The sequence below is a fragment of the Ovis aries genome, chromosome 16 (assembly GCF_016772045.2).
Source record: "Ovis aries strain OAR_USU_Benz2616 breed Rambouillet chromosome 16, ARS-UI_Ramb_v3.0, whole genome shotgun sequence".
In the NCBI taxonomy this organism is placed as follows: domain Eukaryota; kingdom Metazoa; phylum Chordata; class Mammalia; order Artiodactyla; family Bovidae; genus Ovis; species Ovis aries.
In genome coordinates, this window is record NC_056069.1 from 28,561,317 (window position 1) to 28,584,665 (window position 23,349).

Consider the following 23,349-nt stretch of genomic DNA (forward strand, 5'->3'; position numbering starts at 1 on the left):
CACAGTGTAGCCACAAAAGACTCTCAAGAGTTATAAAGCTTTAAGTTATTTAGGAAGGTGACAGGAGATGGGGTTGGGCTGGACTGGAAACCAAGTAGGTTTGCCTCATTACTTTGTTCTAATTACAAATTTTGCCTTATTTCTTTTTCAACTAGCATTTAGGAGGGTGTGAGATTTCTATGTTTATCTAGTGAGACCCCAGATTAAGAAACATATTTTATATGACTTTTAATTACTGTCTTGTCATATTAGGTGAAACTTTGCTTATCTGAAGTCTCTTCTGTGGGTAACCTCACATGTTCAAGTGAGGATCAAAAGCTGCTCTAACCCCAGTTTTTAAATTTCTTAACCCTCATTCAGAGCCTCACTGATTCAAAGTTATTTGTATGGAATCAATTTAGTTAGGCTTTCCCCATGCACAATGGATTCCCTGAAGCAAACTTGTGAAGAAAAAGAGCATTAAAACAATAGAAGCAACAGTTAACTACCAACTAGAAGATACAGAAAAATTTGTAAAGTGGACACAGTATCATGGAATATCTTGGTGTCATGAAATGAGGAGGTTTCTGCTAAAGCATCAAGAAGCAAATAAATTAGAATTTTCTGTTTAAGAAAACAAGGAAGTCAATAATTCAATTTAGAGGATTAAATGGCTCAAGTGAGGTGTGAATCAAGAGAATATAATTTGGTAAATAAATGTTGCATAATACTAAAAGATAGGATTATGCATTCAACAAAACTGAAATTCAGCAAAATTGAATTATGCATTCAATTTTTAAAGAGATTTTCCACTGGTTTGTATTTGATTAGTATTTAAGCATCAGAACACTTCCCATTTCTGCTTTTGGTTTAATTTACCCAAACCAAAATGTTTTCAGTTTTAATGGATAACAGTATCCATTAAATCACCATTACAATACAACAGACCAGATCACAGAGGAATATCCAGGTCAAGAAGAGAAATGGAAGAGCAGACAAAGCACTTCAAATCTAGACTCTGCCACCAATTAGCTGTTGATCTCTTTAAATCTAAGCCACGTTCTGCTTAGTTATAAAAGGAAGAGGTTTGCTGATGGGGGAGCTTTGAGGAGCATCCCAGCTGTCTGAATGGATTCTGTGTTTTCTTTTGTTGTTGTTTAACTAACTATTTTTAAATCTTCCTCAAACTATTTTGACATCTGTAATAATACTCATCTTTGTTTAGATGTAGGAAAACAGTACACAAAAAGGGTAAACAATGCATTTAAGGTAACAGAATGAGTCAGTGAGAGACAGAATGCTTTCAAGCTCAAATTCCTTCTCTGCAATTCTCCTACTTGAGTTTAGGGCTGACAATTTCTTTTCTTTCTAAAAGCTTATGGCTCAGATGGTAAAGCGCTTGTCTGCAATGCAGGAGACCTGGGTTTGATCCCTGGGTTGGGAAGATCCCCTGGAGAAGGAAATGACAGCCCACTCCAGTACTCTTGCCTGGAAAATCCCATGGACGGGGGAGCCTGGTAGGCTACAGTCCATGGGATCGCAGAGTCAGACATGACTGAGTGACTCCACTTTCTTTTCTAAAAGCTTCTAGGGACAATTAGGTTCTTTAATGTGTACATTTTGTCGAGAACCTATACAGATTCTTGTTAAAGGCTGTTACCAATATGAATATTTTCTCTTCTCTTCCCTTCCCTGCCAGACTATGCAAGCATTACTGGAAATTCTGTGCACAGAAGACAGATGAGTAGAGAGCTATGAAAACACGTGTTTTTAACCACTGCTTTTATTCTATTTCATTCTATTCCTAATTTAAGCTAACATGTAACTTCACAGAAATAATTACAGATAATAACTGTATTGATTTTATAACATAATCTGTATATTTCCCCCATATATGATATTCATATAAACCATCCAACCCAGTCAATTATCAATATCATCCTTATTTTAAAGATGAGGAAACCAAGAGTCAGAGAAATTAATTCACCCAAGTTATTTAAGTAATTAAAAGTTTACACATAGTATAGTAAGTGGTGAAACTGTCTGAGTCCAAACACCAATGCTTTACTATTTTTTTAATATCAGAAACTAGAGAAATGAGAGAATTCATACCCTCCAGTAGGCAAGTGTCCTAATTAAAGGTGGTAACCCACAAGAAAGAATTCTGCTGGTCTGTCACAACAGAGTCACAACCTATGATTTGTAACATACATGCATGTGTGCCAAGTTGCTTCAGTTGTGTCCGACTCTTTGCGACCCGTGGACTGTAGCCTGCCAAGCTCCTCTGTCCATGCAATTCTCCAGGCAAGAATACTGGAGTGGGTTGCCATGCCCTCTCCAAGGGATCTTTCCGGCCCAGGGATCGAACACAGGTATCCTGCTTGACAGGCGGTTTCTCTACCACTAGTGCCACCTGGGAAGCCTGATTTGTAATATAATTAATTTTAAAAAACAGAAAATTGTCTACAGTATAAACTCCATGAAGAAGTACAGATAACCAGAAGGCTGCTCTATTTCTTCCCTATTTTGAAAAGCCAGTATATATATTGCATTTATATACATGTCATTTTGTATACCTAAACCTTAAAGACCCTCTAAATTTTCATTTTCACAAAAACAAACTATGAAATGAATTTCAATAGATGGCACAGGTAACTTAATAGGTTAAACTATAAAATAGCAAATCTGCTCCTAAGGAAATAAATAAGATGGTATAATCTTGAATTGGGAACATTATGCTGATACATGTTCATAGGATAAAAAAAAAATTCTGTACTGCAGTTTCAAACTTAAATGATAAGATAATCATTAAGCCATAAATTCAGAAAAAGTGTGGGGGGGAAGCCTGAGGAACAGTATCAGAAGGAATTAAGAAAAGTACTATCAAGATTACTGAATTTAGAAATTAGAAGCAACATAAAAGAGCTATTTGTTTGAAATAATTTTAAAAACAGACAAACATTTTAGAAGAAAAACAAATGGGGGGAAAGACAAAAACAAATATAAAATAATATAAATAAGGAAGGGGAAATAATCACAGAGATGCAGATTTTTAGATTTAAGATTGAATACTATTAAAAAAAACTTATTGCTAAAGGAAATTTGGACATTTTTCCAATACAGTGAACCTTCAGGAAGAACGCATGTTAAAAAATGGCTAAAGAAATAGAAAAAAAAAAAAAAGAAGAAGAAGAACAGATCACTAATCATGGCAGAAAAATATAACTGCCCTAGAACAATCTCTGAAAACATACCAGGCTCAGACAGATTTGCTAGCAAGTTCTATCAAATGCCAAAGAGCAGTTTAATCTCTTCAGCAATCTGAAGTCTTTAATAACAGAATATATGACAAAATACACATAACTCTTATAGAGCAACATTAAAATATTTGCTAATATAAACGTCACCTTTTGTTCAGAGGAGAAACCATATATGATACCTCATTTGATGCCAAACAAGAATTGGATAAACTGCAAATATTCATTCTTTAAAAAGAAAAAGCTTGGTAAATGAGAAAAGGAATGATACCTGCTTTTCTGAAAGCGACTAGAAGCAAGCTCACTAATTTTGAGAAAAGGAAGGAAGCTGCCAACTTTCATATTTATTATTAAAAATCATTCTGGAGGTTCTGGCTAGTGCAAGAGGAGAAAAAATACAGGTATGAATACTGGGAAGGAAAAGCAAGCATATAATTTATATATATATGTATATATATATATTTATGTGAAAAACCAAGCATATTAACTGAACTCCTAGTACAAATAACTAGAATTAAATTTAATAATGGGGGAAATATTATCACAGTAATATTTACTTTGAAGAAAGCTCCATAAAAATACTGCTACTACTTCTTCTCCAGAAGTATCTTCAGAAGTGACAGGAATCAGAACTGAATTAGAGTCTTGGTTACCAGCAAAACTACACGGCCTTGGGGAATATTTAGCCTCTCTCGGCATACTTCTTCACGTATAAAACGGCATGATAACACTTGTTCTGTCTATACATAGACTACATTTAGAATAAATTCAATCATGAAAATACTTGGTTCTACCCCCAAATTCGCCGATCCTCTCTCTCCACCTTCATGTTTTATTTACATACTTTTTTAATAAATTAAGTTATATTGGAAATTCACTACTAACTTGCTTCATGAATAAAATTCAATTTTAAAAAAGCACCAATGCTAACCAATACTTTATTTTCAATTTCAATTTCTGTATACCGTAGTTCCAAGCGGGGCTCTTGTATAAGAAAAACCAGAATGATACCCTGTGGCCACAAGAGGGAGCTAAATATTTGGCTTCCTTAATTAAAGGCACCGTCATATTTCCTACCCTACAGAATAATTCACTTACTTACTGTCTTTAATTGGGCTTTGATTTGTGGCATTATTTCTATCATCTTGACTTAGAAGTCCTGCATCACTCATGGCTAACATCTCTAGAAGCTATCTCAGATGAAACACACGATAATTATATTTACAATAAAAAGTTGAAGGCGGGAGGAGAAGGGGACAACAGAGGATGAGATGGTTGGATGGCATCACTAACTTGACAGACATGAGTTTGAGCAAGCTCTGGGAGTTGGTAATGGACAGGGAAGCCTGGCATGCTACAGTCCATGAGGTCGCAGAGAGTCGGAAACGACTGAGCAACTGAACTGAACTGAACAATAAAAAGGTAGGGCTTTTATTTTCCTAACAGTTAAGCAAACATTCAGCATCAAAAGCATACTATATCACAACGGAGAGGGCTGATTGCAAAATAATCCAAAAACTTTTTTTCTTTATACAGTTCATGTCTTGGTTCTTCCAATAATATCTGCCTAGAATACTTTTGATACTGTTATTAAAAATAGGTATATATTTAATAATGAATAACTCTCCTTATAAAATTGTACAATAGTTTTATAGAATGCTACACTTAAAATATATGGAGATCATAGCAAAGTAACTGTAAGGGAATTTGTGACTTATGAAAATTATTTTTAAATATTAAATTTGATCTTACAAAAAGGTTAAATGCAGAATGTAAATTGCTACAGAAAATACTTAGGTTAAAAGCTAAAGAAATAAATTTTACAATATTCTGACACCACATTATTAACTAATTATTTTTTTAAATATTTAAAATACATATAATCAAAATTATAGCGATCTACTCATTTTATACAGAAATTATGATCTCAATATACATAGTAAATGAACAAAATAGTTAGATTAAAATAGGAATTAGAATTATGGCTTTAACTTATAACACACATAGGTCAGTTTGGTAATCATCAGATTTTATTAGGAATGAATACTGGAGTAAAAAGTATATATATGAAATCTAAGCAGATAAAATGTGCTAATCTTTTCTACAGTGTATGATAAACAATAGATTCCTGCATTACACTTTTTGGGGTAAACTGTGTGCTTAGTTGTTTCTGATTCTTTGTGACCCCATGGACTGTGGTCTGCCAGGCTCCTCTGTCCATGGGGATTCTCCAGGCAAGAATACTGGAGCGGGTTGCCATGCCCCCCTCCAGGAGACATTCCCAGCCCAGGAACCGAACCCATGTTTTCCGCATTGAAGAAGGATTCTTTACCATCTGAGCCACCAAGGAAGCCCTGGAATACCGGAGTGGGTAGCCTATCCCTTCTTCAGGGGATCTTCCTGACCCAGGAATCAAACCAGGGTCTCCTGCATTGCAGGAGGAGTCTCTACTAGCCGAGCTACCCAGGAAGCCCTAATCAAGACAGTTTCAATCTTCACTAAGTCTACAGTGCTCATGCTCTTACTCAAGATAAAATTATACATATCATTTGTGAGAAAAGAACTAAAGATAAACAAATTTTGCTCATATCTTCAAATTATTATGACACATGTTGGCAAACACACCCTGGGCTCTGGTGAGATTACAGTGAGTCCAGAAAGTAAGACTGAACATGGCCTTGAAGAAAGACACTGGTTTGATGCATAAAAAAATGAATCTATAGTGATCTTACATTCTGCTTTTTATGCACAAGTGTTTGTGGACCTAGTAATTGATTTCAGGACACACAGGGAGGACAGCTGTGCATATGTAACAAGCCTAGTGCAGTCTAGTGGGACGGTCCACGGGCTCTGGACTACTGGGTTCAAATTACAGCTCTTTCCCTTAATAGCACTGCTATCATTCATCTGTAAAATGGGGATATTATGGTAACAATCTCATAAGGTGGTTGTAAGCATTGTTTAATTATATATACACTTAGAGAAGCCTTCCCTGGTGGCTCAGATAGTAAAGACTGCCTGCAATGTGGGAGACCCAGGATTGATCTCTGGGTCAGGAAGATCCCCTAGAAAAGGGAATGACTATCCACTCCAGTATTCCCGCCTGCAGAATTTCATGGACGGAGGAGCCTGGAGGGCCACAGTCTGTGGGGTTGCAAAGACTAGGACACAACTGAGCGTGTTATCACATACACATAGACTTAGAGAAATTGAGAACGGCCTGTTATTTTCAACTATTACTATTACTTTTAGCTGTTATTTTAGCTGTTGCTCCTGCCTATTATTTTTAGGTTATGAGAAACCAAATGATTTCCCCAAACCAACAACTAAACCAGTTTAGAGAACATTTATTTCAACTATAATGAAGTAAGTACATAGGCTGGCACTATCATATGGGCTTAAAAAAGAAAGAATAGTTTTCACAGGGAAACTATTTTGATTCTGGACTGCATCTCAAGTAAGACATGTACCTAGCAGGCAATCAACAGAATTATATCTTTAAGTCTTCCCCTGCCAGTGATTCACCCCTGGATATATTTAAATACATTTCACATCTCCAGAAGTAAAAATATGCAAAGGAATCATGGCATAAATATTTGTAATAAAAAGAAAAAAAACATACCTGGGTAATCTTCAGATACATGTACTGAATAGGATACACTGTTAAAACAAGGGGCGGGGGGGAGAGAAAAGACAGGCTCAAGTTACTACTAAGGTAGACATGCTTTTACACAGTAAAAAAACAACCTCAGGTTACTCATTAATTTATACAGACACAAGTATAAACAGAAATCAAGATGGATTAGAAAACATCTTTGATATTTGACATAGGAATCTTACAGATTTTTTTAAATACATGACATAGTAATATAAATCTTTTGTGATACTTTTTTTAGTATAGCTAGGTCTTTTTATCTCAGCAGTGTCTAACATTCAGTTCTTTATAACCATGTGCATTGTTTGTGTAGGTTTTATCAAATCATCTTTTCTTACCAAAAATGAAGTATTCTCCCATGTAGTATGGCACTTAAGGATCTAAACATATATAAATTTAAACATTTATTTTTAATATTGCCTTTTCATAATATGTTATTCTTTGTGAAACAGGTCCTTTACTTTAAAGAATTAACAAAATGGTGACAGTGTAACTAATAGGGATTCATAAACCTATCTCTCATCATCACCATATATAGTAAATAAACTACGTCCTGTACTCAGAAGGATTGGGTTGTTTTTAAAATCACTTTTAACAACTCCATTCTCGGTAACCTCACTGTTTCATTGTACTTATCTCATGACACATGGGGATTTGTCATACTTCGTTTATTCTCCTTTATCAACTAGATTGCAAGTCACTTGAAATTAAGGTCCATCGATATTTGTATTTTCAGCACAGTTACCTATGCTAGACACATATGCATGATATTCAGCACGTATTCAGTATTAGCTGTTTGGATGGATCAGTACGGCTGCCACTTGTCACAGAAAAGTCAAAACTGAGTTCAAGTTCAGCCAAAATAACTACCTGTTCAGACCAAAAATGATCAATTGTCTTTGAAGAAACTTACAGAATACAGACCCTATATAAAGTATCATTCACAAAGTCAATACAGCCAAATTACTTGACATATTAACAGATTAAAAAAAAAACTTGAACCTACTTCAAGAAAAAATTTGACTCGTGTATGAGATTGCTCTCAATAATGTTAAAACAGTAAATAAGTATGGTTAAGGATGTGAAGGAAAATCTAATCTCAAGAAGAAACAAATACAAAGAGACAATCAGGGTCTTGTGGGACACTAACAAAACAGCAAATCAGAGCTTTATATAATCGGAGCTTTAGAAGATGAAAAGAGAGAATAATGCAGAAAAATAAAGCTGAAAATCTCCAAATCTGGGTGAAAGACATAGACATGTAAATTGAAGAAGCTCAGAAAACTCCGAACAGGATAAGGGCAAAGACATCCACTTCCAGGCACACATAATCAAACTGCTGAGAAACAAATACAAAGAAAAATTTCACAGAAGAGAAACAAAAGACACATTATATACGGGAAATAAGAATCAATGTTAAGCTTTTGTAAGAAACTACAGAGGGGCTTCCCTAGTGGCTCAGAGGTTAAAGCTTCTGCCTGCAATGCGGGAGACCTGCGTTCAATCCCTGGGTCTTGGAAGATCCCCTGGAGAAGGAAATGGCAACCCACTCCAGTATTCTTGCCTGGAGAATCCCAGGGACAGAGGAGCCTGGTGGGCTATACAGTCCAAGGGGTCGCAAAGAGTCCAAGGGGTCGCAAAGAGTCGGACATGACTGAGCGACTTCACTTCACTTCACAGAGGACACAGGACAGGAGAAAAGTAGAGCAGGGGCGGCGGCGGGAGGAGGGGACGGGAAGCAACAGCTGTGAACCAAGAATTCTTTATCCAGGCCATAAATCTGTCCAAAGTGAAGACCAATAAAGAATTTTTCAGATAAAGGAAAATTGTGGAAATATGGCTCAGCAGACTTAAAGTATAAGAAATCCCAACCAAAGTTCTCCAGGCTAACTGAGAATTAGAATTTCAAATACCCAGAAGGAATGAAGAGCACCAGAAACTGTCATGCTTTGTTTGACAAAATATAAAAGACTGTATTTCTCATAATGTTTTAAAAATACACATGGGTGTTTAAAGTAAAAATTCTGCACTGTGTGATTTATAACATGTAAATGTAGTACCCATGGCAGTCACCGAATAATATGCGGGAAGGGTTACACGGTCATATATAGCTTCAAGGTCCTTACTCTTACGGGAAATGGTATAATATTAACCCTAAATAATACCTCTAAGAAATTGTAAGAATATACATTGTAATTCCTAGAGCAAGCCTAAAACAAGATTAAAGACAATAATAAATTACATGGAGTTCTAAAATCATCCTGGAATCTTTAATCCCAAAGAAAGCAGGAACAGAAGAACAAAACACAAGGAACAAATAGAAAACAAATACTAAATGGTATGAATCCTGCCATAGCAAGAATTGCCTTAAATGCCGATGGACTAAACACACTGAATAAAGGGCAAAGATGGATAGATAGATTTTAAAAAGCCAGATCCAATTCCACGCTGTCTTTAAGAGATCCACATTAAATAAAGACACAGGTAGATTGAAAAATTTTTAATGGAAAAGATATACCATGCAAACGGTAAGCATAAGAAGACTGAAGTGTTTAATAACAAAGACATAAAGACAGACATGAAGATATCATTCATAATGCTATCATTCATTAATCCAAAAGGATTAATGAATTAATCCAAAGGATTAATCCATCAGGATGAAGGCACAATAATCACAAATATGTATATACCTAATAACAGAGCTTCAAAACACGTGAGACAAAACCTGACAGTATTAAAAGGAAAAACAGACAATTCAACATAGTATGAGACATTGACAGAACCACTCCCCTCCAAAAAAGATCATTAAAGACACAGGTGATTTGAAATACATTTTCATAGAAAATTACAACCACAAAAGATATTCAAAAGACTATCTTTTTCTCTTTAGATACACATGGGTAAAACATCCACCAAGGTAAGTCACATACTGGGCTATAAAACTAGTCCTAATAAATGTGAATGCATAGATGTTCAGGGTTCACTAGTTTATATCCTGGTCTTCCTGGCTCATCTTGTCCTTAAAACACTAAATCTTAAGTCCTCAAAAAAGCCACTGCCTTTTAGAATTTGTGACTGGACTCTGTTACCTTCGCCACAGGCAATGCAACTCTGCCAGTCAAGCCCAAGTCTCCAGGACTCCACCAGTCAAATCCCTGGCATGTTTTTCTAGTCCTTAGAAAGTAATTAGTCAGGGACAAGAAAGACTAAATAAAGAGGACAGTAGGAAAGAAAGATGGTTAATACGAGACCAAGCACTGATATGCTGGTTCTTTCATAAAGCATATTTAATTGTTCAATTAATTCAAGAAGCCTTTCTTGGTAACTGCTAAAAGTCAAACACTGTGTTAATCCCAAATAAGATTTGGGTAGAAAAAAAGTGACTAAATAATTAATTCAGAGGGAAACAAAGAATATGAAATATAATGACTATGACAGAACAAGAAATCTGCACATTTTAAAGCACATCAGACTTTTTTTTTGCTTTTTATTTTTAAATAATTATAGAGTCACGTGAAGTTACACAGATAGTGCAGAGAAGCCTCATGTTTCCCCACTGATTACATCTTATGTGCCGATAATACAACATCAAAAGGAGGAAATCGACACTAGTGTTATGTCATTTGTTCACATTTGCATCATGTACCCACTATTGCAAATCAAGACAGAACGATTTGATCACTCACCATCTCCCTCTTTAGAGGCATACTTATTTGCCTTTATACCTACATCCCTAAACCCAGGCAGCCACTAATCAGTTCTCCATCTCTGTAATTTTGTCAGTTCAAGATTACTATTATGTAAGTGCAATCAGAGTATGAAGCGTAGCAGTATTTTAGGTAAAATTAGTATTTCGAAAAGATTACTATGATTGGAAACATTTAGGATAGACTGAAGAGGAGAGGGATCGAATTAAGTAATAAAATATGAGCAAACATCAGTGGGGAGGTATGTAATGGGAAGGAGAAGCAGGAACAAATGGCAGATGCTGGACCCCAGCCAAGAGCCCAGCTTTGGGCCCTGAATCAAATGCCAAAAATTAGAAGATAAAATAACCATGCCTCAGACAAGATGGAGGAAATATATACTATGACCCCATGTGAATTCATCTTCCCACAATTCATTTCCTTACCATGGAACGATACTATGTGGAAAGGAAATTATGGATGACCAGGGCAAACCTTTATCTGGCAGTACTATGTGACAGAAGCCTGGGAATTCGCCAAAGATTATGCTCAGCACTGAGCTGAATTGACTCCCAACAGCTTACCATCTCAACCTACGGCACTTGGATTCATTTTTCATCCGAATCAATGTTTAGAACCAAAAGGAAGTCTTAGTACAGTCCCATGTCTATCTTCAATTAGGGAGACTGCTGTGGTTAGGCCAAGCAAACTGGATCAAATTCCAACTTTGAGCTGGGTGGCATAAGAAAAGTAATTTCTATACACTCAGCTCCCATCTCTTTTCAGTAAAATGGGGGAATCCAGATCTACCTTACCAGCCTGCTGTGATGATTTAATGGCTTAACAGGTGTAAAGCCCCCAGGACAATGCCAGACACTAGCAGCAGGTGCAGAGTAATTTTAGCTTCCAGTACAAGCAGTGAAAATTTACAGAAGTGAAATTTTACATGAATGAATGTTCTCTGGGGAATTCAATTTGTTCAAAATCAGAATATAATGCATTATTTTTTCAGAGACCAAAGCTAACATGGGTGATTTTATTTTATGGTTGTATTATCCTCATGATATTAGAAGACATTCCCATGTTCATGATCATGCCTAATTTTTCAAATACAAAATAGAGAACAAAAGCCCTACAAAATGATTCATCAGCTCCTGTGATGTATAGTATCTTCAGGGTTGTACACCAGAAGGAAAATCACTAGGGCTGTAAAATCTGGATCAGTTTCACTTACAGAGTCCTTAGGGAAACAATCTAATAGAAACAGACATGGATGATTAAAGCTAAAGGACGTAATAGGTAGGGCTAAAAAAAGAACAAAGAACCAAGCTTAAATAGATATGAGAGTAAGTGTAGCAACATGCAGTTCATAATAAATGTTAAAGCAAGCCAAAAAAAAAAAAAAAGAGAGAGAAGTGAAAGTGAAAGACGGTGAGCATGAGAAGGAAGAAAAACTTGGAGCAAGCTCTGAAATCTTATTTTTAAAAATGCCTTCAGATATTTGGAATTTGCTCAATTACAAATATACTGAGGTGCTTTGACAGAGAAGTTCAAGTCCATCGATAAGTATTTGGCATATACTGAATGCACCATACTAGGTTCTTAATATCACAAGTTTAAAACTACAATCTATAAGTTATTTGTATTATCTCAATAATTTTTTAATAAAATGGTTGCTTCTGCCTCTTATTGCTCTGACAGCATCTATCCTAAAGATACCTTCAAATGGTCAAGAGCCTCTGGAGCAGTTCCTGGAAGAGCCCTCTTAGATGTTAAGTATCTACCTAATCTTGTACTTTGTTTACATATTTGTTTACTCCTATAATTAAATTGTCAACATCCGCTGGATCATCGAAGAAGCAAGAGAGTTCCAGAAAAACATCTATTTCTGTTTTATTGACTATGCCAAAGCCTTTGACTGTGTGGATCACAATAAACTGTGGAAAATCTGAGAGAGATGGGAATACCAGACCACCTGACCTGCCTCTTGAGAAATCTGTACGCAGGTCAGGAAGCAACAGTTAGAACTGGACATGGAACAACAGACTGGTTCCAAATAGGAAAAGGAGTACATCAAGGCTGTATATTGTCACCCTGCTTATTTAACTTACATGCAGAGTACATCATGAGAAATGCTGGGCTGGAGGAAGCACATGCTGGAATCAAGATTGCCGGGAGAAATGTCAGTAACCTCAGATATGCAGATGACACCATGCTTATGGCAGAAAGTGAAGAAGAACTAAAGGGCCTCTTGATGAAAGTGAAAGTGGAGAGTGAAAAAGTTGGCTTAAAGCTCAACATTCAGAAAACGAAGATCATGGCATCTGGTCCCATCACTTCATGGCAAATAGATGGGGAAACAATGGAAACAGTGGGTGACATTATTTTTCTGGGCTCCAAAAATCAATGCAGATGGTGATTGCAGCCATGAAATTAAAGGATGCTTACTCCTTGGAAGGAAAGTTATGACCAACCTAGACAGTATATTAAAAATCAAAGGCATCATTTTGTCAACATAGGTCCGTCTAGTCAAGGCTACGGTTTTTCCAGTGGTCATGTATGGATGTGAGAGTTGGACCGTAAAGAAAGCTGAGCACTGAAGAATTGATGCTTTTGAACTGTGGTGTTGGAGAAGACTCTTGAGAATCCCTTGGACTGCAAGGAGATCCAACCAGTCCATCCTAAAGGAGATCAGTCCTGGGTGTTCATTGGAAGGAATGATGCTGAAGCTGAAACTCCAATACTTTGGCCACCTGATTCGAAGAGATGAGTCACTGGAAAAGACCCTGCTGCTGGGAAAGATTGAAGGTGGGAGGAGAAGGGGATGACAGAGGATGAGATGGTTGGATGGCATCACTGACTCGATGGACGTAAGTTTGGGTAAATTCCAGGATTTGGTGATGGATAGGGAGGCCTGGCATGCTGCAGTCCATGGGGTCGCAGAGTCAGACACTACTGAGCGACTGGACTGAACTGCTCTCTAACACCACCTTTCCCTCCTCTGCCGTGTGCTTCCAGCTCTCCCATGCAGGTCACCTGCCTGCCTCCCTCCACCAGGTTAACTCATGCCGGCCATTCTCTACTCCCAGCCCTGGACTCTGAGTGCTGCCGAAAGGACAGAGGAACTAAATCCAGCGGCACACCACGTGGAATATGACGCCAGCTACGCACAACTGGCTCAGTGGCCCCCAGAGCCCACCGCTCACACACTCCTTTGCTGCTTCTTCTCTGTAGTCTTTTCAACCCCCCACATCTTTCCAACACCTTCTAACTATCAATACTTGCCCTTTCACAATGCACATTAAGATACAACAGACGATCATACGGTTACTCCCTCAAGGCATTCTCTCGACTGTTTCTCCACCAACCACCTACAGGCTCATACTTCTCTTCTGGCATCCAGAAAGAAGGAAATCTCCTTCCTTTTATCTAAGGCTAACACATCTACATGATTTATAGATCCCATAAGCTCACAGTCCATTTGGTACCTTTCTTGATTAATTTAGTCTAACAATGACATCATTTCAAATTAATCAAAATTTGTAATTATGCAACTGAGAAGAGATCTGCCCACAAAGATATTAATGGTAGTACCATTTAAAAAGAAAAAGTGCCCTCCAAACCATAAGTGCCAATAATAGGATTTTACCAACTATTACATACACACAATGTGATGCCTGGCAACTATGAAAAAATAATGGTGTAAAATAATATGTAATGAATGAGATAAGTGTTTCTGATACATTAAGGTACATACAAAAAAATCAGACTGCTGTAAACATATTTTCGTTAAAAATGTATAAATGCATGTCTACACAGATAGAAACATGGCTTGAAAAATAATGACAAACTTGAATAGTTGTTATCTCTTGGTAATTGGATGAAAGGAAACTCTACCGTTTATACTGTTCTGATCCTTACAATAAATGTATACTGTGTAAAAAGGAAAAACCTAGTAATGTTTAAGCTCTCCTTTTACCTCATAGCCTTTTTTCATCACTCTACTTTTCTTCTTAAACTTAAGTTTTTATAAAGAATAATCTAACCAGTCTTCACTAGCTATCAACTTTACAGGCACCTTAAAATCTGGCTTCCACTCTTACTGCTCCACCAAAATTCTATTTCTCCAGGTCACCGTCACCCTTTTTTATTTCTAGTTATTTTCTTACATGAATTCTCAGATGCAGTTACTAAAAACAAAGATATCATGAAACCCTCCTTCCTTGGGTTTTGAACTCCACTTCTCCCTGGGTCCCTGCTTGCTTTTGATGTCTCCTTAATCTCTTTCGATATTTCACATTTCATGTTGTTTTTGTACTTCAGTGCTTTCTGCTCTATTTTTTCAAATGAGTAATCTCAACTACATCCATGAGAGTCTCCCACCAGCCAGAAGCAGAAGACTCCAATATTCCCACTCTCTAAATCAAGCAGGCAGCTTCTTTTTTTCTTCTTCACATTTTCAATAGGATATTCTGCTAGCAAATTAAACCCAACACATACAAAATAGAACTCATAGGCTTCTTCACATGAATTTTCAACTCAGCAGATTAAATAGCAAGAAATTCAGCGCAAACAGGAGCAGCAGCTGCTGTTAGGGAACTAGGGACCAATTTACCACTTGACCGTATTAGGGCATGAGCCCCTTGGCCACCTTCTGGAGCAGGAAAATTCTGATTCAGTAGCTCTGAAGCGGAACCTGGGAGTGTGTATCTATACAAAGCACCAGAGTGATTCCGATGAAGGTAAGCTCTGGATCTTGTTTTCAAAAACATACAAATACAGGTCCTATAGAATAAAATTCTAACTCCTTAGCATGTCTTCCGAGGCTCATCATGATCTGACCCATAAGTTCCTAACTAGCCAAAACCCTCACAAATACTCACAGACCTTAACATCCAACCACATCAGGTTCTACCATTCCCCAGACAGGTCATCTTTTTCACACAAATGAAACTGGTTCCAGACTGCTGGGCTCTACCATTACTAACTGTGTGACAGACACCTAGGTAAATAACCCTTCTCTGCCTCGGTTACCTGGTCTGTAATACCCATCTCTTAGGGCTGTTGCGAGGAGTAAACAAGTTAACACATGTAAAGCACTGAGAAAAAAAAAAAAATGACACCAAAGTCTTCTATAAACATTGGTTGCTTCATTAATAATATTATTTCAATGATTATTACTTCTATACATATACTTATTTTCTGAGAACACACCCCCTCTCCCCTCAATATTCAATCTCAAAAGCAACTTCCTATGAAACTTCAAAAACTCGGGCAGACTTGGGTGTTTTTTCCCCATGTCCCACTTCACCTTGACCTTAACTGTCCTTAGAGTAAAGGTACAGACCAAACATTGTCATCTCCAAACCCCCACAGCTCTGCCACAGTAACTCCACAATTAAATAAATTCTGAATAAATGAACAGATCACATCTTTTTCCAAAATTACTTGAAAATAGACCATGCCATTCCTAGACAGAATACCTACCATGTAGTAGGCAGTACTCAAATGTTCGATAAAAAGTCAGATCAGCAAATGCAGTAACCAGCGGTTCTCCCTGTGGGTACACACCACTGTACATGTGCCAGTCCCTTTCATCACATTCTTTTTACAGGCTTTTCGTGATGCAGGTTCTGAACACCCAAGTCATGGGTATTCTCTTTTCATTTTCGAATCTATACAATGAGGGTTTGATACTTAAAATTATTACCAGACCTGACAGCATGAGCTGAAATTCAGTGACACAGTATAGGAGAAGATCTCTAAGATGCTCTGAGAGATGGAAGCAACAGTTATGTTCATAAAAGAGTAGACATGTTAGATTTTCAAACTGATCAGTAGTTAAACTATTCTACTTGCCATGAGAATGCTACACATGAAAAGTCTTTATTTAACTTACTCCTACCTTGAAAGTATGGAAGAAGGAATGTCAATTCGCCTAGAAAAAAGAGGCAGGGGTATAGAAAATGTTCCAGGAAAGGAATAAGCATGCTTTATCCAAGGCCTTCAGTGAAAACCCTGTGAGTGTATATGCCCTCCCTTCTTCCATTCCACTCAACATGAAGACACAAACAGGTTGCTCTCACTCCAGAACAGAAGGCTCATCTTTCCCACCAAGGAAATACATTGTTGATACAAGGCAATTTATACCACACTTTGTTTGTGTGTGTTTGTGCGAAGTCAATTCAGTAATGTCTGACTCTTTACGACGCTATATACTGTAGCCCACCAGGCTCCTCTGTCCATGGGATTCTCCAGAATACTGGAATGGGTTGCCATTTTCTTCTCCAGAGGATCTTCTCGACCCAGGGATGGAACCCGATCTCTTAAGTCTCCTGCGCAGGCGGGTTTCTTCACCACCAGCGCCACTAGGGAAGCCCCCTTTACAAAGCCCCCTTTACAAAGGTTAAAGGGTGAAGATGCTTGCCCAATAAACACTGAGTTTCTCAATAATAGGGCTTCCCTGGTGGCTCAGAGGTTAAAGCGTCTGCCTGGAATGCGGGAGACCTGGGCTCAATCCCTGAGTAGGGAAGGTCCCCTGGAGAAGGAAATGGCAACCCACTCCAGTGCTCTTGCCTGGAGAATCCCATGGAGGAAGGAGCCTGGTAGGCTGCAGTCCATGGTGTCGCAAAGAGTCGGACACGACTGAGCGATTCACTTTCACTTTTCTCAATAATATGCATGTTCCCATTTTCAAAGCTTATTTTGATAATCTTTAAAGTTATACTTTTAGCAAGATCAAAAGTGATGATGCCTTTTGCTTGACTTTAAGGAAATGGCTGAGTCAGCAATTTTCTATGCTTAAATATTACACTATCAGTTGAAGGCAGGAGGAGAAGGGGACAAAAGAGGATGAGATGGTTGGAAGGCATCACCGACTCAAGAAGCATGAGTTTGAGCAAGCTCCAGGAGTTGGTGATGGACAGGGAACCTGTTTGCTCCATAGGTCGCAAAGAGTCAGACACAACTGAGAGACTGAACTGAACTGATGGGCTGAATGTTTAGACTTGTAAATAAACCATCTTTTCAACAAGGATGAACTTGAAAGACTTAAATCCAATTTTGATTAGTAACCTAGATGCATCCTTTATTTATAGTATTAATAAATTATACAGTAAGAGCAAAATCATTTTTTATACTGCCTTAGCTTAAAAAAAAGCCAATAGCTTATTTAAATAAAGTTCTACTTCTCTCTTTAATCATAACCAAAAATAAGAGGCGATTACAATTCCAATAAGACATGAATATTAGACAGAGAACGCCAGGTCATCACCATTAAGTTTTTGTTGTTCAGTCTCTATAGTCATGTTCGACTCTGCAGCTCCATGGAATGCAGCCAGGCTCCTCTTTCCTCCACTGTCTCCCAAAGTGCCCTCAGATTCACGTCCATTGAGTCAGTGATGCTACCTAATGATCTCATCCTCTGCCACTCCCTTCTCCTTTTGCCTTCAATCTTTTCCAGGATCAGGATCTTCTCCAAATGAGTTGGCTCTTCGCATCAGGTTAAGTTAATTATATATAACTACTACCTGACACTTTCACTAGATTATATATATAATTTCCATATTTCTTCCCTCGAAGTCTAATGTTTAAAGTTTTCTCTGCTGCAAAGTTTCCAACTATAACTAATTCAATACTGTTTTGACAAATATTCACTAAAAAGGAGATGGGCTTCCAAGGTAGCACCAGTGGTAAAGAATCCACCTGCCAATGCAGGAGACACAAGACACAGGGATTCAATCTTTGGGTCAGGAAGATGCCCTGGAGTCGAAAATGACAACCCACTCCAGTGTTCTTGCCTGGGAAATCTCATGGACAGAGGAGCCTGGTGGGCTACAGCCCATGAGGTCGCAGAGTCAGACACGACCAAGGACACATATAAAAATCTTTATCGTCACCATTTTAGATACAAGCTCAAGTTATAAATGGTTTTGAAGTTTAAAGGTGCTACAAATTATTTGCATAGCATGACAAGGCTGAAAAGTTGAGCATGATGAAATAATTCTGTAACTGAAGCAAGGCTTTGGAGAGATAGGAAAACATGTTTTAAGAAAACATTATGAATACTTGGAAAAATACCTGTAATAAATATTAAGATATTGCCTCACCAACTTTCTCCAATAGTTAAGGTACACAAAATCAGTTCTCTCCAAGATACCTGCTTGTGGAACATCAAGCATAATTCTTAATACCATCTGAAGACCCTTCAGGATCCAGCCTATCTCCTCCTCTCATCCTTTTGCTTCTTCACTCTCTCTCTCTGTGCTGACAAAAACAGGAAAAAAAAAACAACCCCAAAACCCTCTCTCAGTTCTTCCCCATGCCTTGTTCCCTCTGTCTAGAATTGTCTTCCTCCTCCTGTTCCTTTTTGCCCAACTCATCCTCACCCTTTAGATCTTAACTCAAATGTGACCTCCTAGGAATAAGCTTTCTGATCAACCTTTCCAGACCTGGACAGATCATTCAGAACAGAGCAGTTGCCCAGTTTGTAATTATGCCCTTATTTACGTGATGTGAACATTTGCTTCCCCCATTAAATCTGTGAGATTAGAAGGCATCTGCCTTCCTCATCATAATTTCTCAGCACCTACCATACACCTAGCACCTAGTAGGAACACTGCCATTATCTGCGGAATGAATGTTTACTTCAAATGAATACATCTTTTTATCTTCCAACTCAGAATAAACTTCCTCACAACATTACTTAGCAAACATGACTCGGTTTACAACCTGAAGAGCGCAGGAGAAAGAGCATGGACTTTAGAATATGCCTTTACCAAGCCACATGAACCTGAGAAAATTTAATTGTCTAACTTTCTCCTGCTTCTCTGTCAGGCAAGGTAATATCTATTTTCTAGTCAGTCTTGTCAATGACAGTTACATGGAAGATGTGATGTGGAAAAAAAGAAGCTTGTGGCATGGGAGGAGATGATCAAAGAAAATGATTTTTCAACTTCCTCCCCTCTCCCAAAATTCAAGCATGAGAAAATGTTTAGTAAGTCTGTAATGGACATCCACAAGGCCTCCTAGCTCATTGCAAGAAGTCCTTGAACTTGTAGAAGGAGAATCCCTTCTCTCAGGCTGATCAGAATTGCCGATCCCTCTTTCAAAGTAGAAAAGAGAAGTCACTAGCCTATACCTCGGCATCAGTGGTTGGTTCAGAGTGATTCGTTCAGAGTAAAGCCTGGAACTTTTATTTAATGGTTTGGGAAGTGACACTTGCTCCTCCTATTTGTGGATAAGGAAGCATATAGACATAGTTTCTTTTGGTAGACTCCTAAAACCCACAGTGAACAGAGAAAGGCAGAGCTTAGAAAATTTCAGAGACAGAGACAGAGGCAGGACTCTGATCAAAACAATCTTAAATCTCATTATCAATAAACTTCATGGCAGGAACAAACTTTTACAGTTAAAGTTAAAATAGTTTTGTTTCTTTTGACCAAAATCATCTTAATTTGAACATGGATCTATTAAACTGCTTGAGTTATTTTAATGTAAACATGTACAAGCTATTTAAATTAAAAACTAACAGACATTTGGGTTTTTCCAGGTAGCACAAATGGTAAAGAATTTGCCTGCAATGCAGGAGACCTAGGCTCAATCCATGGGTAGGGAAGATCCCCTGGAGAAGGACAGGGCAATCCACTCCAGTATTCTTGCCTGGAGAATTCCATGGACAGAGGGGCCTGGTGGGCTACAGTCCATGGAGTCATAAAGAGTCAGACACGACTGAGTGACTAACACACACACAGTGAATATACAAGTGATTTATTTAGGGTTTTAAGTTATATTTATAATTTTAATAGAACATATGACCTGAAAGCAACTGTAATACATTAGATATTGTACACTGAAAGCTGCAAGCAATTTATTTTTTCCTGTTTGTCAAAGATTTCTTTCAAGTATAACATTTTTTCCTTTGTGGTAAAATGATTTTTTTTTTAGTCTTTCATGGACATTTATTATTCGAATACTACATGTACGTAAAATTGGATTTGGAAAGCTGTAGTCCTATCCATTGCTTTTCTCATTTCTTTCCAGACTACAGCCTTTGGGAAGTCAGCAATGAAACAGGCGACTTTCAGACTGTAGAACAGTATTTCCTAATACTTGCTAAAATCAATTAGCCTTTCACTCTTCATTAAGCTTTTGAAAAATGATTTGTTCTCACAAGATTAATGTGGAAAGTATAATTATTTGAAAACAAGGGTAATGTACTTAAATCTGACATATTTTGACCACAAAGTTAATTGATTACTAGATATTCAATTAGCACATGCAATTCATTCTGAAGCCAGTGAATATGTAACTAAAAGACAGCCTCAAAGTAACAAATATTTAATACAACGAGCACCATGTGGATGGTTTAACCAAGGAAAAGTGGCGAGTTTAACAAACCAGTTGCAATCAGAATACCTGTTTTGGATATATGTCTAAACACAACATGTGGATTTTTCTTGTAAGCAGAAGGCCAAGGCAGACTCTACTGACCACAGATCCAGTGAAACAAGAATGCCATGCAATCGAGTCAACTGATGAGGAATCTTTAATCCTAGCTATCTGTTGAGATACTGTTGCTCCTGTTTTGAATTTCTATTTTCTATCAAACAGATAAGGAAGAGTTTCATCTTTCTTCTTTCTTTTTGAGCGGTCTCTAACTTTCAGGTTTGCAGACACTGTTTTTAGAAACTAAAACGAAACGTTTAGAAAAAGCATCTAGCTCTCACTGATCCTTCCAGAATTCAGAAACTCCTAATGAGTCCCCTTATGTTTCATGACCGTAGTTATTTTCACAGCTTCAATAAGAATCTGCCTCTCTTTTTTACCAGGATATTACTGGACAAAGCCATTGTGTAACCAAAGCTATCCTGAGAATATCATATTTCAAACTGATTTTCATTTAATCAGAAATGACAAGCAACTACTGAGGGACAAGAATTGACTTTTATACGGAACTAATGCTTACAAATTTCTGCCAGGAAAACTGCTCGGCTGGTAGATTCCCAGAGTTACAGCAGGTGAGAAAGGTCATTTTCTGGCAGGACCCAACTAAACAGCTATTCATCCAATTACATAGGTACTGAAAATGAAATCTGTTGTAACGTGTGTCTTGGTTTTGTTTTTCCAGCCTCAGAGAAGCAAATAATAGAGGCTTTACAACTCCAATCTAAGATTTCTTATGAAAAATTTTGGAAGGAAGTCAAATTCTATCACCTTAATAAAACATGATTCTAGATCTACACACTCAAGGAGGCCTCTGTGGTCAATTAATGCTCTTGATGTTTTTTGTGATGAAGAATTACCTTTGGAAATTACTTACGATCAGAGGAGGAATACTATAGGAAAAGGTGTCAAAAACATGAAAATGGGCCAAAAGAATTCTGAGAGTTTTCCACTGGAACGATGGGCATTGTTCAGTGGGCCCTGCAAATGAATATCTGATTCCTAAGGGATTTCTGATCACCTCAGCTATTTTTCTACTCTACAGGGATAAAAGTTAAGCTGTTAAAAAAGAAAAAACTGATCATAATGCAAATAATTTGTTTGTGGCATTACAAATGAGTTTTTTTCTGATAAAGAACATGTATATCAGCAAATCAAACATCTGTACCTCCAATTCTCATTTGAATCATGTGAACATAAAGAAGCTTCAGCATTTATAAATGAAGGTCTCTTTATTTCATATTTAGGTGTTAAAATAATAAAGTCAACTTCATAAATACTGTACACTTTATCTAAAGTACTTTTGGGTCACTGAAAAGTTAGAAGGAACTAAAAAGTTCACGAACAGGGAATGGTTAAATAAATAACGGTGTATCTCACTCACTGTTGCGTCCCATGTATGCAAGTTAAGTTGCTTCAGTCATGTCTGACTCTTTATGACCCCAAGGACTATAGCCCCCCAGGCTTCTCTGTCCATGGACTTTTCCAGGCAAGAATACTGGAGTGGGTTGCCATTTTCTCCTCCAGGGGATCTTCCTGGCCCAGGGATAAAACCACTGTAGCCACCTGGGAAGCCAGGGTCCCAGAGGCTCAGATTATGCATATTGTATCTTAAGATGTGGGCTTCCCACATGGCTCTAGTGGTGAAGAACCCACCCGCCAATGCAGGAGACATAAGAGATGCAGGTTCAAGCCCTGGGTCAGGAAGATGCCCTGGAGAAGGCAACGGCAATCCACTCCAATATTCTTGCCTGATGAATCCCATGGACAGAGAAGCCTGGCAGGGTGTGGTCCACAGGGTCGCAAAGAGTCAGACACGACTGAAGCAACATAGAACACACACATGCATCCTAAGATATGCTCAAAATATATGTATAGCTTCCCTGCCATGGATACATACTGAATCACTCTTAAAATGACAGAATAAGTATTTTATGTCTTATCAAAGATAAACCATCTAAATCCAATTAACTTAAGTCTGTTTATAAGTCTGATTTTAGGTGACATGAATAACAGTGTCTTTCTCTCATGGAACAGACTTTTTAAAAAAATATATGAAATAGATTAAGAGAAATAACTTGGCCTATAATGTGTCTACATGAAACTAATCATTGTTGTAGAATTTTATTGTACTATATAATGTCCTAAATGAGAGAACATAGGAGTCATATTGCCTGTGTTTATTATATATACATGCAAAGGGGTCAAGTACCTTCATCTATAATTCAACATGCTCAAAATCATGAAATTACACTTGATATTTGCAATGTTGATTATAATATCTGAACAAACAACAAAAGGCACTTGAAGATCTTGAAATTTCAATATT

At 37.6% G+C, this 23,349-nt stretch overlaps 1 protein-coding gene across 3 annotated transcripts in view; it reads right to left on the reverse strand.

The window, feature by feature from the left end:
* Window positions 1–23,349, reverse strand: part of PARP8 (poly(ADP-ribose) polymerase family member 8) — a 195,871-nt gene that overhangs the window by 89,326 nt on the left and 83,196 nt on the right. For all 3 annotated transcript variants that reach the window (XM_042233798.2, XM_012096951.5, XM_042233797.2), the window contains one exon: window positions 6,859–6,896. In XM_042233798.2, the coding sequence (XP_042089732.1) occupies window positions 6,859–6,896 (38 nt within the window). The remainder of the gene's footprint in view (window positions 1–6,858; window positions 6,897–23,349) is intronic.